Below are 16,629 nucleotides of genomic sequence, written 5' to 3' on the forward strand. Positions count from 1 at the left end.
GCAAAGTGAAAATGTTTAAATTTATTATTGCACGTAAATATCGATGCGGTTTGTTTTATTTTTTAACTTTTTTTTTTTTTTATTAAAAAAAAGTACACGTACACTTTTATATTAGATTCTTAGTCTATGGATGTAGGGATATGAAGCGTGCGAAATTTACGAGTTTTGCTTTTGGTTGTAGGTACCCTCGTTCCCATTATGAACCGATTATGGATGGACAATGTGATATCAAGCGACGCGTTCTTGACGTGGAAACAGAAAGTTCCGGAAGGACCGGATGTCGAAGGCCATAGCGTCTCGGTCGTCGCACTTACGTCGTTTTTCACCGATCTGCAAGAACCGGACGATAATTCCAGTGTCGAGGAATTGTCAACTAGTGCGAATCAGGGCTGTTGACGATACTGTGATCGATTGCATTATCGTCTATTAAAAAGACTCAGATACGCGTTTCCCCGTTGAAAGGAAAATACAACGTCCCGAAATCAAATTGCAGTTTTTTTTTTTTCGTAAAAAAAAAGAAATAAAAACGCAGGAACGCTCCCAAGTATTGAAGGAAAGAACGGTACGATAAATAACAATGAAGTGACACGTAAATGTATGTAATATAATCTATAACTCCATCGACTTTTTACCAATGAGTAAAGAGAAGTGAGAGTGCTGACTCTAAATAAACAAACGACAGCTGTATTTGAAATACAGTATACATAATGAAGATAAAGTTTAACTATTAATTATTACAAAACTATGCAAAATATTATTATATATAATTCAATAAAATGGTTCAAAGTTTAAATAAAGCAAAAAAAAGTGGCTCGAAAAATAATTATCGTGTTTCTTATGTAAAATGTCTGCAGCGAGATAGGTCGATCGCTCAATAGAACCGGAATATGCGTCTTTTTTCCATGCTTGGAATCGGCAAGATTCAACGTTACTTCCAGTTATGTTAACGCTAATATCACGGGTCACAAACCGAAGTGCTTGTTACGAGATTTAGATAACAAATCGCAGATCGGAATATATGCAACCTGAGAGTAGGTCAATTTTAGGTGGGATAAAAGAAATTCAGAAAGTAAGGAAAAGGAAAATTACAGAGATACCGAGATAAAACCAAGTCTGATACTGACAGCGATATTGTTCTTCCTATTATTGTAACGGAATACTTTACTAATTTATATCTTTGCAAATAAGAACTTATAATGTATTATATATTATAAGAAAGGACACTCGCGTGAAACATGATGAGATGGAGCGAAAGTGAAGGTATATATTGCGGAGTTAGGATCTGTAATCTAGAACACGTTGAAGTTAGAAAATGAAAGATTACAAATGGTGTGCATATATATATATATATATGCACACATACACATATACATATTATATATATATACACACACACACATATACATATTAAGGTACTATTTTTTAACACTAGCTATTTATAATCACAAGAAGTAAGAGAGAGAGAGAGAGTGAGAGAGCAGAGCGCGGCGCGTGGGAACATTGGGATGTGTCTACGTGGCTAATGCTGTAGCGAATTGTATAAAATTGTTATTAAACTGATTTTTTGAGGTACAGCGTTGAGCTCGCTTTTGTTTCGAACGTGCTCGTACAGGAGAGACTGATTTTCTGTGTGCATGTGTGCGTGTACAGCTATAAAAAAATATTATGTTTATCCGGCAACTATCGTTAAGTGCCGATACCACACGATTTATCGTACCTGTAAAGGTATCCACTCTTGGGAAATTGCGAACTGTTTTCGCGAGAATACGGAAATAGACGTACGGACTTGTCGGATATACTTTTGCAAAAGTATATCGAGTCTTCGCTTTGGTCTTCTAAAAGAAGGCGCGTCATCTGTCGGAACCTTCGATCGACCATTTTCGAAATACGAGACACACACGGACGAATCGATTACAGACTTGATTCAAATTACATGAAGCATACCTATATATTGTATGTAAATATATATATTATTATTTAAGTATATTAACAGAGTCTGTGCAATGTTTCATAATTTCTTCTCAGCCTCGGACATACGAGTCACGCGTGCTCGGTGTTATCTCTTGCGTTTCCTATTCTACGCGTATCCCTTCCTGAACCTTCTTTATCATATCATTTATTTTTCTTTTTTGCCTCTTTCCGCAACGATTTTTCTCCAAGTTTATGGCACGCGCACTTTCTTAAGGCAAGCTGACGATTTGGTTATCCAAGAAAACGACATTGAATATTCGTGACGAGAAATAATAAGACTTTTTTCTTAGCAAAGGAGCCGAAAAGGAGCATCTACAATTCCGCGAGAGGGAAGAGAATTTCACGACTTGCACGCACACGTAACGCGTATATCGTGCGCGTTTATAAATCTGCTGCAGTCTCGCTCGCATATCTCGTCCGATCGAAAAAGATCGACACATTTTCGTTAGACATTCTTTTTATTAGTTATAATATATAATAGGGAATAAAATAAGATAAATCGCGCCGTTATGGTGGGCGCGATTTTCCTCGTGTCTCGTGCCCGTCTATCGCAAGCCAGAGGACCGTCTGAAGTGCGCGGACGTCGCAAAAGGGCCCTCGTCGGCGAATCCCGCGATCTCCTGGGGTATTATCGCGTACTCTTCCACGCTGGTGCACGGTCTGCACATGCATTCCAACGGCGCCTTGGTGATAACCTGATGAACAGATACAGGTAAAATTAACGCAAACGGCAAAAGTCGATCGCAACGAAGCTTTCGAAATTTTGAAATAAGGCGCCCCTGCCAGTTACGCGGCGCACTACGGCCGGACGCCCGCCGAGCCGCCGAGGGCGCCGAATACAATATGGCCGCGCGAGAACGGAAAAACTCGCGGTGCGGGGTGCGGTGTCGACGGTGTCGACTGTCGAACGGCTTCGGGCTTTGTTTTCGTTACGGATCTCGTCGACGGTCGACGCGCGATCGGTGAGAGAAAGCGAGTGAACGGTGAACAGTCAACGGTGCGCGATCGCGCGAATCGCGTTCGCGTTCGCGTTCACGCGATTCTGTTTACGACCGGCTAACGATCGCGTCAACCGTGCCGACTGCCGCGTCCGTCGTCCGTGGGCGACTGGGCGGTCAGCGGCAGCGGTCTCACGTCTCACGTCTCACCTTCCTGAACTTCATCTCCCCTGGTTTCGCCCGCGGACAGAACAGAGAGACACTAGCCTCTCTCTCGCCGCTTTCCTGACAGCACATGCAGCTCCTTTCCATTTGCCACATCTTGGACCCGGACACCTGTGCATGTTAACAAGCCGAACGTTTCTCATATGTAGGTATGTACGTGTCTTCTCGTGTCTCAGTCGCGACTCACATTCGTATTTCTTAAGTGTTCTTGCTTCATGCGCGTATATACTTGGCTATATGGAACGTACGAGACTCCCCCGCTCGTAGGGCTAACAATAAGATTTAGAGAATGCGCCTATGTGTAGTTTCAGAATCGTTTATGCAAGATATTATGTTTCGACATGCCTCGTGAGTATTAAGTACCACGGTACCATATTAGCTGTTCCTAAGAAATTTTCATGTGCCCCACTTGAAAACGTACAACTCTTGCCCATATGTGCATCACATTGTTATTGCCTTTAAGATTGTAAAATTGTAAAACTATCGGTTGATTGAGATAGATTGCACGCTTCGCGCGTGCTGCGTACGTTGCAAGATTGTCACTAACGTATAACAGGCCTTTCTTACCTGCAGATAACTGCTGCATCGTCCTCTACACGCATAACTGGGAATCGGTTTTGGAACGCAACCTGGATACTGAAGGAAGTGTATCACGCGCGTTGCCTGACACTCGTCGACCCCAACGATCGCTTCTGTGCCACCGTACAACAAGCATATCAGCCATCCACTGATCACTGTCCACGGTAAGTACATTAATACTTAACATCTGTTTTACATACAATTTGCAAAAAATATTCTACAACGTGCAAGAAAGACGACTGAGGAAATTACTTAAATTTTGCAAACGTACTGTTAGACGCTAGCTTATTTACCAAAGTAACGGAAGAGCTTGTCTCTCGAACCGTACATTGCCTTCCCTTCCTAGCACTTTACTGCGCTTGTAAGTCCTACGTCGTAAGCTTTTATACACCGCAGGTGGCCGTATTTTTCCCTTTCTTCGGTTATATTTTAGCAGTATCGCTATGTATCAAAATCACTACACATACACGTGTATATATATATATATATATATATATATATATATATATATAGACATACATAAGAAAATTCTTCCCGACATATTTGCTAAATTTATATACAATAGTGCTAGATTTTTTCTTGTTAAATAACATAATAGTTTATTCATGATTCTATTTAGAAATTATAATGTATATACCAAACATATTCTTAATATGTGTCGTTATCTCTATAAAACATTGTAAATATGTGGCCAAGATAATTTTATTCACTTATGACAAAATATTTGCACAATTTTCTTCACACAATTTAAGAATTAAGCTTACCAAAAATATTCAATAAGAATCGATTTATAAATGATAGAGAAACGACACTTATATATATATATATATATATATATATATATATATATATATATATATATATTTAGTTTAAATAAACAACAATAGACCATTATATCTTAATTCTTCCCAAGTGCATTTCTATTAAACTTTATCGTAACAGCATTTCGATTTAGGACTAACAATAAGTTATCCAAAAATATTAAAAATTTCGATAATTACAAGTTTAAAGTTTGTAGGATTAAATTTGCTGAGAAGAAACGTTTCTAACATCTTGTTGTTTTAAGTAATAATATATAGATGACAAAATAAACTACGAAATACATCGTAGGAAATATTCTTCATTGCGCTCACACACACATGTGTACGATTCAATAAAGTTTCCTCTTATATTATGTATAGAATCAAGTCAAAGTTCAAAGATTTTAATCTCTCAAAATTTGCTAACTATTTGTGCGCCAACATTTTCGTTAAAAGAAAATTCAGAATCGATATCAATATTAATATCAAATGTCCAATTTTTATTCAAATGATTTATATTTATATGTAACGAGATATGCAAGATTAAATTATACACACATATATGTTCTGTACGATTGTATTTAAAGAAAATTAACTTTTGTGGAATTTTGCATTTATCGTCACAAGTATTATAAAAATGCGCGCAATGAGAGAGAGAGAGAGAGAGAGAGAGAGAGAGAGAGAGAGAGAGAGAGAGAGATCGTGCTATAAATAGGGGGGAGAGGTTATATTGTAAATACATTAGAAATACTATTTATTTTTGTCGTCATTACATATAATATATTTTAATTTATTTTCATTTATCTCTATCATACAGATATAATAACTGTCATATATAATTGTTGCGCGTTCACTTTGCACTGAGAGAATATACAGATTATATTTCAAGTCGTTGTTGCTCTTATCTCGCGAGATCGCCGCACTTGATGCATTTACATTCGGCGGGTTCTCGTATCTTGATCTCCATCGTCTCGTCATCCATGCCTATCAATTTAATTCCATCCGCGTCGTAGCATTGATTTAAGACGACGAATCTTTCTTGCAGATAACTCTCACGGCAACAGTAGCACTCCTGTTATATATATATGTATAAAAAAAAAGATAATTACAACTTGCAGGCAATATATCTTATACATCTTCCTTTGCACGAGATATCACATCGACTTACCTTCGAGAAGCCCGTAGTAGTGACAACGCTTGGCTGTACTTGCGAGTTACAGAATCCTTCACATTTGGTGACCGATATATCACCGCTACACGTTCTTCTCAGACGTCCTATCTCATCGTATTCGTCTTTGGTAATGCGTACTTCCGACTGTAGGGTCTCGCAGCTTTCGTCATCTACCTCGGTTATTTCAGCATCGCTGATTGTCGTAACATAAACCACGAGGATTAGCAATGACTTGGGGGTCACCAACATTATAGTATCGTTGCTCGTTTTTATCGAAATATTTAACAAACAGTCACCGTACAAGTTTTCGGATAAAATGAAAGAAGAGAGAGTCAAACAAGATGCTTTTATAGGTAATTTCTCACTCTCTTTCCCATCGCGTGTAAAAGCCAGGGGTCGTAGCGATCCCCTGCTGCCTTAATAGCATAGTTCGGTCGCGAGGGTGAGGAATAACGACTCTCCTTAGAGTTGCTCTTAGAGTTGCTCAATGCTCGATTTTTTCTCGTCCGGAACATGACTTTTTCCACGTTTTGCATCATACCCGCTAATGGGTCTTTTATGTCTCGTGTACACAATGGGGTTGATCATGTATTTAAGTAATGTAATTTTACCTAAGGTTCGTGTATTATATCGTGTTTTAACGTACACGCTCGACAATAGAGAATATTTTTAATGACGTCCAAAATTTATTGATATCACTTTTCTAACGTAGCTTAAAGATAATATTATCGATAATATATACATTTAACATATTCAATGGTCGTTTCTCATACTTCCCGGGCAATTATCTCTTAAATCGTCTTCGTCGTTGAACTTGGTTCCGCACCAGATGCAGTAAAAGTATTTCTTTCTTAAATATCTGGTAAGAATATCGAGTTTTTCTAAATTGCTAAGGGTTTCGTCGTTCTTGGTGTCGTCGTCGTCGTCGTCGTCGTCATCGTCATCATCGTCGTTAGTGTCGTCAGCTTCTTTTTCTTCCTTGCTCTCTAGCCAAAACCATGATTCTTCAGGTTCCTCGATATTTTCTTTGGCATCTAATTCTTGGCAAACCTTCTGACTTTTGTACAAATCGATCTTTTGCAACTGTTCCGCCTTCTCTTGGGCTATCCTGTTACGGAAATCTCTGGTATCCACGTTATCTAATTTTGCATTTGTGTTCTCATGCTTGTACGAATTCTTTTTCTTTAGCATTTTTCCCAGACCTTGCCTATCCGCCTTCACTTCTACAGGAATTGGTTCAGTCATTCCCGATTGAGTCTTGCCTATTCCTTGACCAGGTTTATATCCCATCTTCATTAGCATTTCAAAACCTGGGAACAAGGCAAATCTTGAAATTATTTCTCGCAATTATTTTCCATTCTTAGCCCATCAGAAATTTATCTGCATTCTATATAATCTACGTAGATTAAGTACAGACCTTTATTTGCGCTGGTAATGGCAGATGACAAGCCTTCCTCCCTTTTTTCCGCTTCGACTACTCGCATCGACTTGTTGCGTTCCTTCATCCTAGACTCAATTTCAGCCTTTTTCTTCATCAGTGTAAATTCTCTCCTATCGGAATGTCTGTATATAAGACTCGACGAGGCACGTTGTTCGGAATCTTGTAGAAATTTATCGGACATGTAATCCTCATCGTCCGACATCGTTCGGATGTTCGGAACGAAATGGATTGTTTATGCTTAATACGTTATAGGAAAGTATTTCGTGAAGCACTGGAAACAGAATAATAGATTTTGTCACAAGATGTGCGCGATGACGACAAAATGTGAAAATGATCTAATTTACAAATGTAATACCTCAGAGATTCTCTCGCGATGATTCAAGCTTCTTAGCCTTCTTCGAGGAGATCGATAATAAATTTTGCGAGATGCAATGTCCAACGCGCACTTTTTTGTCCTTTTAGGTTATGCTCGTACTTGAGAGGTTATATTCTCGTGTGGAAAGGTCGATTCGAATGAGAACGATGTTATTATTACTACGTATTCTTATAACCGGATTTTTCTTTTATCTTTTCTCCCGGACCCTGCGAGAGAGGCGTATAGGTATACGTATTATATATGTATACCTTGGCGCTAGGTAAGCAAGGTAGGTTGGTATTGGTAGGTAATGTAGGTATTCCGCGCCACGCGCCCCTCTTCCCCATCCGCATGACTAACGTGGGGGGAGGAAACGGTGGAACGCGGAACGCGGAACGCGGAACTGGAACACGGCTGGCACTCCGGAGTCCGGACGCGGGGAACGGCGAACCATTGTATTTTCACGGAGTCCCATACGTCGTCCGTACGTGCGCAATATTTTTCGTTGGTACGCGAAAGTCCGCGGTAGTGCCGTCGCCGATTCATCTCCGGTCGCCGACGCCGCGTGTCCGACGCGTGTCAGGCTGGCGCGGACGATATCGCGCGAGCGCGCGCGCGCGAGAGAGAGAGAGAGAGCGTAACCCACGTTCGGCCGAGAGCGTGTTCGCAGCGTTCACGCCTGCACGGGAGCTGGACGACGGAGTCGTCGTCGGAGTCGCGACGGAGACGTCCCGCGTGTTTCGCTGACCCGATTTCGATCCTGGGACTCGAATCGGTCGACGCGTGGCGTCTGCTAAACGGGACCGGACTTCCGCCGAGTTCCATGGTCGAGTCCGGAGACATTCGCTGATCGAACGAAGGAGGAAGAGAGATAGAGAGAGGGAGAGTGAGACGGCCGGTGCACGGGTGCAGTGATATTTCATTGAGGAAGAAAACATGCCGGACACGATGTCGTCGCGCCTCGTCGCGTCAGGCGACAGGTTCCGAAAGGTCACGTCGGGATCCTCGTGACCGAGCTTGAGGAGCGCGCTCATATATTCGACACGTTTGACGTGCGAAGCACTAGCCGAAAATCTAGCCGTCACGGTCACGGTCACGGGGTCGCGGTTACGGTTACGCGATACGGCTCTCGAAGCTGATAATTCTCGCCTCGCTGTTTCCTCCGACGGGATTTACAACGATTCGATTTACGTTCTTCCTCGAATTCGCTCGGCTATGGTTGTAGCTAGCAGCGGTGGTTGGGTACAAAATGCCAGTTCGCCCGCTGGGCAGAACAACTCCAACTTGAACCAGAACAATACGCAGAACAACAACAGCAACAACAACGGTAACAGCAACACCAACACCAACACCACCAACAACAACAACAAGATGACCGCGAAAGGCGTTCTGATCTGCCGGGACAATTCCCATCCCTTCCAGGAGCGTACGTTGACGTTGGAGCAACCGGTCAAGATTGGTCGTTCGGTGGCCAGGGCGAGAGCCGCGACGAATAACGCGATTTTCGATTGCAAAGTGTTGTCGAGAAATCACGCGCTGCTATGGTACTCCTCCGGTAAGTTTTACTTGCAGGACACGTGCAGCAGCAACGGTACGTTCGTGAATAATCAGAGACTCAGCGCTTCCGGGTTGGAGTCGACGCCCAAGGAGGTATGCTCCGGGGATATAGTGCAATTTGGCGTGGACGTTGTGGAAAATACCAAGAAGGTCACCCATGGGTGTATAGTCGCGACCTTGAAGCTGTACCTGCCGGACGGGAAGGAAGCCAAGGCCAGTCTCAGTACCTCCGTCAGTTCACCCGCTGGGAACGTTTCCCTCGAGGATCTTTACAAGCTTAATCAGATAATGCAGGAGGCCTCGAGACGAGAGAAAGCCTTGTACTCTAAACTGGGCTATTTGCAGCAACTGGTGGAGAATACTCGGAAAGCCGCCAACCAATCGTGGAAGGCATTGATCACGGAGGATCGTCTGCTATCGTGGGTAATGACCGTCGAGAGTCAACTGACGGTGTATTCCAAGAACTATACCGAGGACAAAATCAGAAACGAACTTGCCAAGCTTCAGGATGAGAAGGCGCAATATCAGAACGCCGCCAAGGAAGCGTTACAGAAAGTTTTGCAGGAGAAACTCGAGGTCACGCAGAGACTCGTGCAATTGGAGGGACGTTTGAACGAAACGGAGGAAGAATGTCAAAGTTTGCACAACGTAGCCAAGTACACCCAAACGGAGCTTCAGGAGCTCGGCGCGAAATATGCGGAAGCGCAGAAGAAGCTCCAGGAGACCACCGACAAGCTCGTGGAGAGCGAGGAGAAAGTAAAGGATGTGCTGCTCAGCGCGGAACAAGAGAAACGTGATCTCGCGAAACGGCTCGAGGATCAATCAAAAATCGAGAAGAATTTGCGGGCGAGGTTGCACGATTCTCGATTAGATTCCGTCAATATCTATAAGCAAATCACCGCCTTGAGAAATTACGCGCAGACTCTGCAAGATATGAACCTAAAGCTGGAGGTCAGCGAGAACTTGGACTCGAAGGGCGAGGAGAATCCCATAGAGGCTATAAACGCTATTCTTAACAAATTGAATTCTATTCGTGTCGATAATATGGAGGTGGACAGCGAGATTAACTTTTACTTCGCCAAGAGTGAGCGAGATAATCAGTTTAATTCGTCGGATGTTGATTCGAACCAGCTGAAATCCGACGTATCCTTCACCAAAGACCGGATGGACGACTTGCGGACGACGGCTGAAGATAGTCTCGCGGAATATATTGTCCCACCGCCGTTATCGTCGTTATCGTCCAGACGAACTTTAGTCAATGGAAACTTGGCCAACCTAGACAACCTGGACAACAGCGATACCAATGGAGACTCCGACGCAAACTCGGAAGCGACCGACGACACGTGCGGTATTACGAACGACGACACGAGCGAGAAGAGCGTTATAGAGAATAAGAAGGAGGAGGAGCCGGACACGGAACAAGCGTCCAAGCAGGCACGTGGCAAGATGGAGGTACGATTCGCAAATTCCGTGTACCGTCCACAATCGGATGTACATTACGAGCCAATAAAACAAATTGCCAAAGATGATCGAGTCGCGGAGATTTCGACGGAAGAAAGTGCCTCCGTGGACATTGAGGATACGCTAGACAGTTCTATCGTCGATCTTGCGATAGATAAGCGCGACAAAAAAGATAAGCAGCACTACCACCACCACCAGCAACACCACCGGGATAATGATGTTGAGCCGGAGTGCGAAGAGCGCGCGGAAGGAGATTACGTTAAAACTTTAAAACCCGTCACGAAAAATGATACGATACAACAAGCTTTTTATTCCAGAGACTATATACTGCAGACGTTAATCGGTTCTCTGGATTCGTTGAGAGGCGAGGATGGCCTGGAAGCGCGGCAGATGGTGCAAAAAGAGCTGGAGGAATTGAAGGACTGGCTGATACGCGAGCCGAACGAGATCGTCATCGACAGGCTGAAGGAGCTGTACTACCGCGCGAAGAACGAGGCGCAGCGGATGCAGGAAGTCAACGAGGAGCTGGTTATAGTGAAAGAAAAGTACAACGCGTTCGTCGAGGAGAAAGCGGAGCTGTCGAAGAAATACGTGTCCCTTAAATCACAGTGCGGTGATCTGCTAAGTGCAAATTACACCGTACCGATACATTACGTGGCACCTATCGCGATTATGCTGGTGTGGATGCTACTGGAGAAGATATTCTAATCGCGCTTCTTTCTCCCCTGCCATCTAATATTCCTTTCTGTACATATAACGCGCTCCACGACGAACGTTTTATTCTTTTTCATTTATTTTTCTTTCTTTTACAATATCGACTGTAATTAACTGTAAATTTCGTTAAGCTATCCATTTTGTCGTTTGAGGACGACCACATCGAGCACAATTTAATGTTTTTTATACAAACAATCGTTAAGAATTGTGTATATATATATACATATATATGTGTGTATCTCTCTGTTTAATTTCTCGAATCAAGTCTTCTCGGGGCTAAGGATAAGGAGCCTCTCGTTATAAAGTGCGATGTTAAACAAGAATAACGTGTCGCGTTAGTACGCTTTACGAAGGAGGAGCAAGATCAAAGACGGGACAAAAATCGTTTATTGAATATATGTATGTATATCTCTCGCAACACGGAAGCTCGACTTACGCTCTCGGAGGAGTAAAAGTAGCTGGAGAAAATGTAAGCGCGATACCACGTAAAATGTTCAACACGCTGCCAAGCTGCTAAGTATCATATCTTGTAATACGGCTCAATTTTATAATATATTGTGTATTTCGTTGCATGTTTGCTTGTTTAAACGATACGTTTCCCCTTCTATAGCATATTCTAAAGATTAAATCTGTATCCTTTACCGCGGATAGATAATTTACGAGAATGTACTCTCTCCCGTGCATCTCAAAACAAAAAAAAAAGATATAAACACACGCGCAACACACATTGTCATTTTCGATTATTCAAAATCTTCATACATTTGTATATAATTAATTGTAGAAAGTAATTCGCGCGCGAAAAGCGATGCATAATCATTCGTACTCGTCTTATTCGAATCAGATATAACACGCTTTCTTTTTTCAAGCTCTTTAATTGAGGGCGACTTTAAGAGTTGGGAACGACCTTTGCAGGGGAGTGAGAGTGAGAGCGAGAAAGAGAGAGACAATCGATCGCTCACGTATACATTAGCATGCGTATATCATATATGTTGCAGCGTTGCTCTCGCGCCTCTTTCGATGATAAGTGCATTGTTCTCGAGCGAAAATTTGATCGCGAAACGCATCATGGTCTTGCGGCGAGTTTTGGGTCCTTTGACCTTTCTTTGCACAATGATATATTGATATCTTAATTTTCTTCCCTAGCGTGACAATATACAAGAGCATATTCGTTCGAGCGACCTAATGAAATTAATAAGCGGATACGTGTGTATTTACTTCTCGAAGGCAAATTTCTTTCAGCACTCATTCAGTCAGTACTGTTCTATCGATTCTACCTTGGAATGGCCTTGATATTATCTAATAACGTCTTAAAGCGAGAAGATCCAATATAACCGTAGTTTTCTATATTAATTCTTTTGATACGAAACACGTTAAACGGGGAAATTGACAGTATTTTCTTAATTCGTTAGTTTAGTTTAGAGAGTGCCATGTTTACCGCGTACTTGTACCGCATTAGATAACAGAATCATTGTGTGTCGCGGCGAAAACAAAGGTACACGTGACATTTTCCAAAAAAGTACGCCGCAAGTTGGTCGGTCGGTCGGTCGGTCGCTCGCTCGCTCGCTCGTTCGTTCATTCGTTTAGGCGAGCTCACTTTCTTGGCAGATCAAGCGTATATATCAAATTATCAAAGTACATATGGTAAATAAAAATGCTGTACATAGTAATGTTGATATAATCTTACTACCGATGTAATAGTCATTATACGAAAAGGGGAAATAAAGATAAAAAAAACTAACTTAATTAATTAAAGAAAATTGAAAAGTCTCTTGTACTTTTAATATATCCCATCGCCACCTAAATTTAACGCTGTAAAGATTAAATCAAATACATGAGTATGAGTTTTGAATGCAAATCAACGGCTTGTGTCGTAAGTACGTCGTATTTAGCAAATACGGCGCAAAAGTTTCCTTGTCGAATTAGCACCAATAATATCGTTGTCACACTACCGTTAATCCATCGTTTGTCTACCGTCGTCTCTTTTTCTTTATTCAGGGGCGCGCGTCGTATTAGCTGCGCTTAGCCGGTTCGTCGATCGATCGTAGTTCGACGTGCGAATCACCATGTGCCACCGATGAAAAAACTGAAGGTAAAGTTGGAAAGCAGCGGGACGGCGGGGACGTCGACGACGGGGCAGCATCAGCAGGCGGTCGGGATGGCGCTGGCGGGGGGATCGAACGTGAACGCGACTGACCCCACCGACGCCGCGAGTCGGATCTGTCGGGACTTTCTGAGAAATGTCTGCCACCGGGGAAAACGCTGCAAGTATCTTCACGAGCGTTCGGAGGACGATCCCGTCGAGGAATATACCTTCTGCCACGATTTCCAAAACGGCAAGTGTAATTGGCCGGGCTGCAAGTTTCTCCATTGCACCGAGAGCGAAGAGAAGCGTTTCAGAGCAACCGGTGAGCTGCCGCCTCATGTCCTCAATCGATCCAAGACCTGCAACAACGACAAGCCGGATCATCCGTTATGCAAGGACTTTATGAAGGGCAGCTGCCAGAGGGTCAATTGCAAGTTTAGGCATTTGAAGAAGGAGGAGCCGCAGCACAATCTGACGTCGCCGTCCCATCACAACGTGTCCAGACCGCAGCACAATTTCAACGGCACCAGCAACGGCGGTGCTACCGGCGGCGATGGGCGTAGATACGAGGAGGACAGAAAGTAAGCATCGTAATCGAGGGGATCCTCTTTCCTATGTCTTTCTTGTGCCGTAGGAGCTTAACTTGCAACATTGTTTTGCGCAGAATTCTAACGTAACAACTTTGTTCCTTTTCTCTTTGTTTCATGATTGTAGCTTCCACTGGCAAATGCAGGATCATAACAATTTGGTTGCTAATAATGCGGGTTACAACGCGTCGCATCCAGCCGATTACATCGGACCGCCAGAACCGAAGAGGCGATTAGTATCGAGTGAAACAGTCGTACATTTCGAAGCCTCTCCAATCGTGGGTCAGCAGCATGCGACTCAACCGACGGTCACGCCGAGCTATTATTACCCCATAATACCGCGTAACGAGGCACGAGCCATTGTCCTGGAGGATGAAAATGTGCTGTTGAGGAAGAAGATAGAAGAGTTGAAGAAGCAGGTATATATCGTAGAGAAAGAAAGAAACGAGTTATCGCCCAAATGTCGCGATTTCGCTTTTACTCATGTACTTGGGTACACTTTGCGTCTCGATCTAGGTCAGCGATTTGACGGCGACGAACGAGTTTCTATTGGACCAAAACGCTCAATTGAGAATGTCAGGCAAACGAACCGCAAACGTGACCGCTGTAACGGTTCCGGCAGTTACGATTACGAATACAGTTCCGCCGTCGCAGGCTCCGACCCCCCAACAAATGGTCAACGCGGCCGTGGCAGCGGGCACCCTACGAACGGTCACTGCCAGCGTGGCTACCGTTCCCGTGAGCATCGCGACCGTAGCTCCCGTCTCTATCGCGGCGGTCTCTATGGCACCGGTCTCGATACCACCGCCGATCGTCACCATGGCTCAGCAAACTATTTCAATGAGTGGCTCCGGGCCTCCTCAAGCGACTAATCAGCAACCACCGAACACGCAGCAACCCGCCAGTTTACCCTTGTCGATATCTGGCGCGACCGCGCCTCTCGTTTCTTATCCTATTATGACGCAGGAACTTAGGCCTGTCTTGCAATAAGTTGCGTCACGAGAATAAGAACTTAATATCTGATAGGATATCTATGTACACATGTACGGAGTACCACCTACTCGGCTATGTAGGCGAATCAAGAATCATAATGCGCGTCCATCTACCTTTACTAAATGGAACTTGTACGCTCGAAAGTACATACGAAAGATAGAAACCGGCGGCTGTGGGATGAAGCAGTGTATCACCGTAGTAAATAGACACATTTGTATTGATGTAATAATCATTCTCTCTCGCTCTCTCTCTCTCGCTCGCTCGCTCGCTCTCTCTCTCTCTCTCTCTCTCTCTCTCTCTCTCTCTCTCTCTCTCTCTCTCTCTCTCTCTCTCTCTCTCTCTCTCTCTCTCTCTCTTTCTTTCTAAATCTTTTCATGTTCATTTGTGATTAATTTTACTTTTTTAAGTTACCATAAATTTATTGACGTATATTATATTCTAGGGATTACTTACAATTAGTGTATGATTCTTCTGATCGGCATCCAAGCATTCCATACTGATTGATCGTACGAATGCATAGTCCGTGTCTTAAGAGTTGTACTCTAGCTCCATTCTCTAAGATACTTCCACTGTTCAAGTAATTTAATCGGCTGTTTCGTTTGCATCATTGGATTCCAATTGAACAGGCAAATCTTTTATCTTTGGCATTACAAAACTGCTGGTTAATTCACACAAAATTCGTATACCTTGTACTCTTCATAATAATTGTCTTACCAATTTCTGAAAGCCTTCGCGGTTTCTTGCAGCGACATTTCGTTCGTCTCATTCGTCAATTTGTCCACGATCACGAGCACATTCTCCACTGAAAGTTTTCTATCAAGCTTCAGTTATAACAGTATCTGTCACTTCTATAACAATATCTGACTTTTTTTTTGTTGCTATTATTTCACTTCTTCCTCATCGCTATCTTCATCTTATGATTTATAAATAAATTACGATTATTACGGGTGACATACTTTTGAGTGTACATTCAACTACGCAATAACCATTGTCGATAATGTCGACAACTAAATATGTTCAAAGTGTGTATAATTGTAGAATAACAGGAATGACAATCTCTATATAATTACGAGATATAGTTACGACGTGACATTATGTTCCTTTATCTCTTTTCTTTTTATTGCATTATAATGTCATTGCGTAGTATCATATTAATCTCATCTTTGTGTAAAGCTAAACTGGAGAATAGTAATAGATAAGAGCACCGTCGAAAAATTTGTTAAGGAGATATAAATAAAAAAAATATCTCTTTTAGATAATGCGTTAACATAAGTACAAAGAAGATTAGAAAAAATATAGTACATTAAGTAAGGAATTGTAGCACATATTAAGAAATATATTTAATAGAAAAGGTTCGCATCGCGCTTTATTGGTCTGGATTTGCGGAACGTTACTCAACCTTACTCTGCTATTTCGTACGGGATATTGTACATAGTGTATTCCATTGCTCCTTTATTTACCCGAGAGAAATTTTCTACTTCTAGTTTTAGTAAGCAAATGTTCGGTTGCATATAACTCGCATTAAATAATATTTTAATCAAGTACTTATGGTCCTTTACCAGTTTTTATAATTTACTTATTACTAACAATAAGTAAGCAACTTTCTGTTAGAACGATGAAGCAATTATAAATTTACGTTTTTACTTATACACAGTACATGGGAGATGCAGTGTATAAGAAATGCGCTGTACACCAAATATGGATAAGTATACATCTGATTTTTTATCACGATTGTTAATCACGACTCGATACGA

General features: G+C 42.4%; 5 protein-coding genes across 8 annotated transcripts in view; 3 read left to right on the forward strand and 2 right to left on the reverse strand.

Moving 5' to 3' along the window:
- Positions 1-1,986, forward strand: part of Eif4g (eukaryotic translation initiation factor 4 gamma) — a 42,173-nt gene extending 40,187 nt beyond the window's left edge. For all 3 annotated transcript variants that reach the window (XM_077420215.1, XM_077420220.1, XM_077420209.1), the window contains one exon: positions 182-1,986. In XM_077420215.1, coding sequence (XP_077276341.1) covers positions 182-396 — 215 coding nt within the window. In that variant the 3' untranslated portion in view covers positions 397-1,986. The remainder of the gene's footprint in view (positions 1-181) is intronic.
- Positions 1,578-6,184, reverse strand: LOC143905235 (uncharacterized). Its single transcript, XM_077420525.1, has 5 exons — positions 5,682-6,184; positions 5,432-5,585; positions 3,702-3,823; positions 3,120-3,245; positions 1,578-2,666 (listed from the first exon to the last, which is right to left on the reverse strand). Exons 1-5 carry the CDS (start codon positions 5,931-5,933, stop codon positions 2,517-2,519), a joined length of 804 nt encoding a protein of 267 aa, XP_077276651.1. The 5' UTR covers positions 5,934-6,184; the 3' UTR covers positions 1,578-2,516.
- LOC143905153 (uncharacterized) lies at positions 3,738-16,230 on the forward strand. Of its 2 annotated transcripts, none has more exons than XM_077420346.1 (4): positions 3,738-3,877; positions 13,208-13,876; positions 14,010-14,301; positions 14,399-16,230. In XM_077420346.1, exons 2-4 carry the CDS (start codon positions 13,287-13,289, stop codon positions 14,870-14,872), a joined length of 1,356 nt encoding a protein of 451 aa, XP_077276472.1. In that variant the 5' UTR covers positions 3,738-3,877; positions 13,208-13,286; the 3' UTR covers positions 14,873-16,230. The 2 variants fall into 2 exon arrangements, with proteins under 2 accessions (XP_077276472.1, XP_077276482.1); XM_077420356.1 differs by lacking the exon at positions 3,738-3,877 and adding an exon at positions 7,891-7,964.
- Positions 6,337-7,712, reverse strand: LOC143905198 (G patch domain-containing protein 11). Its single transcript, XM_077420431.1, has 3 exons — positions 7,481-7,712; positions 7,102-7,396; positions 6,337-6,994 (listed from the first exon to the last, which is right to left on the reverse strand). Exons 2-3 carry the CDS (start codon positions 7,325-7,327, stop codon positions 6,438-6,440), a joined length of 783 nt encoding a protein of 260 aa, XP_077276557.1. The 5' UTR covers positions 7,328-7,396; positions 7,481-7,712; the 3' UTR covers positions 6,337-6,437.
- On the forward strand, positions 7,905-12,910 carry Slmap (Sarcolemma associated protein). The gene has a single exon (XM_077420270.1). It carries the CDS (start codon positions 8,696-8,698, stop codon positions 11,204-11,206), a length of 2,511 nt encoding a protein of 836 aa, XP_077276396.1. The 5' UTR covers positions 7,905-8,695; the 3' UTR covers positions 11,207-12,910.
- Positions 16,231-16,629: the final 399 nt, after the last annotated feature.

Source organism: Temnothorax americanus, unplaced genomic scaffold, assembly GCF_048541705.1.
Source record: "Temnothorax americanus isolate GAGA-0224 unplaced genomic scaffold, ASM4854170v1 Scaffold11, whole genome shotgun sequence".
NCBI classification, from domain to species: Eukaryota; Metazoa; Arthropoda; class Insecta; order Hymenoptera; family Formicidae; genus Temnothorax; species Temnothorax americanus.

What these genes read in the sequence shown, in the direction of transcription:
- LOC143905235 (XM_077420525.1), bottom strand. Translation starts at nt 5,933, where the DNA reads ATGTTGGTGACCCCCAAGTCATTGCTAATCCTCGTGGTTTATGTTACG. An exon ending in GATGCAGCAGTTATCTGCAG is followed by an intron (nt 3,246 to 3,701) that starts GTAAGAAAGGCC and finishes TAACATGCACAG; the next exon opens with GTGTCCGGGTCCAAGATGTG. An exon ending in GGGAGATGAAGTTCAGGAAG is followed by an intron (nt 2,667 to 3,119) that starts GTGAGACGTGAG and finishes TCTGTTCATCAG; the next exon opens with GTTATCACCAAGGCGCCGTT.
- LOC143905198 (XM_077420431.1), bottom strand. Translation starts at nt 7,327, where the DNA reads ATGTCGGACGATGAGGATTACATGTCCGATAAATTTCTACAAGATTCC. An exon ending in CATTACCAGCGCAAATAAAG is followed by an intron (nt 6,995 to 7,101) that starts GTCTGTACTTAA and finishes CCTTGTTCCCAG; the next exon opens with GTTTTGAAATGCTAATGAAG.
- Slmap (XM_077420270.1), top strand. Translation starts at nt 8,696, where the DNA reads ATGGTTGTAGCTAGCAGCGGTGGTTGGGTACAAAATGCCAGTTCGCCC.
- LOC143905153 (XM_077420346.1), top strand. Translation starts at nt 13,287, where the DNA reads ATGAAAAAACTGAAGGTAAAGTTGGAAAGCAGCGGGACGGCGGGGACG. An exon ending in AGATACGAGGAGGACAGAAA is followed by an intron (nt 13,877 to 14,009) that starts GTAAGCATCGTA and finishes TCATGATTGTAG; the next exon opens with CTTCCACTGGCAAATGCAGG. An exon ending in TAGAAGAGTTGAAGAAGCAG is followed by an intron (nt 14,302 to 14,398) that starts GTATATATCGTA and finishes GTCTCGATCTAG; the next exon opens with GTCAGCGATTTGACGGCGAC.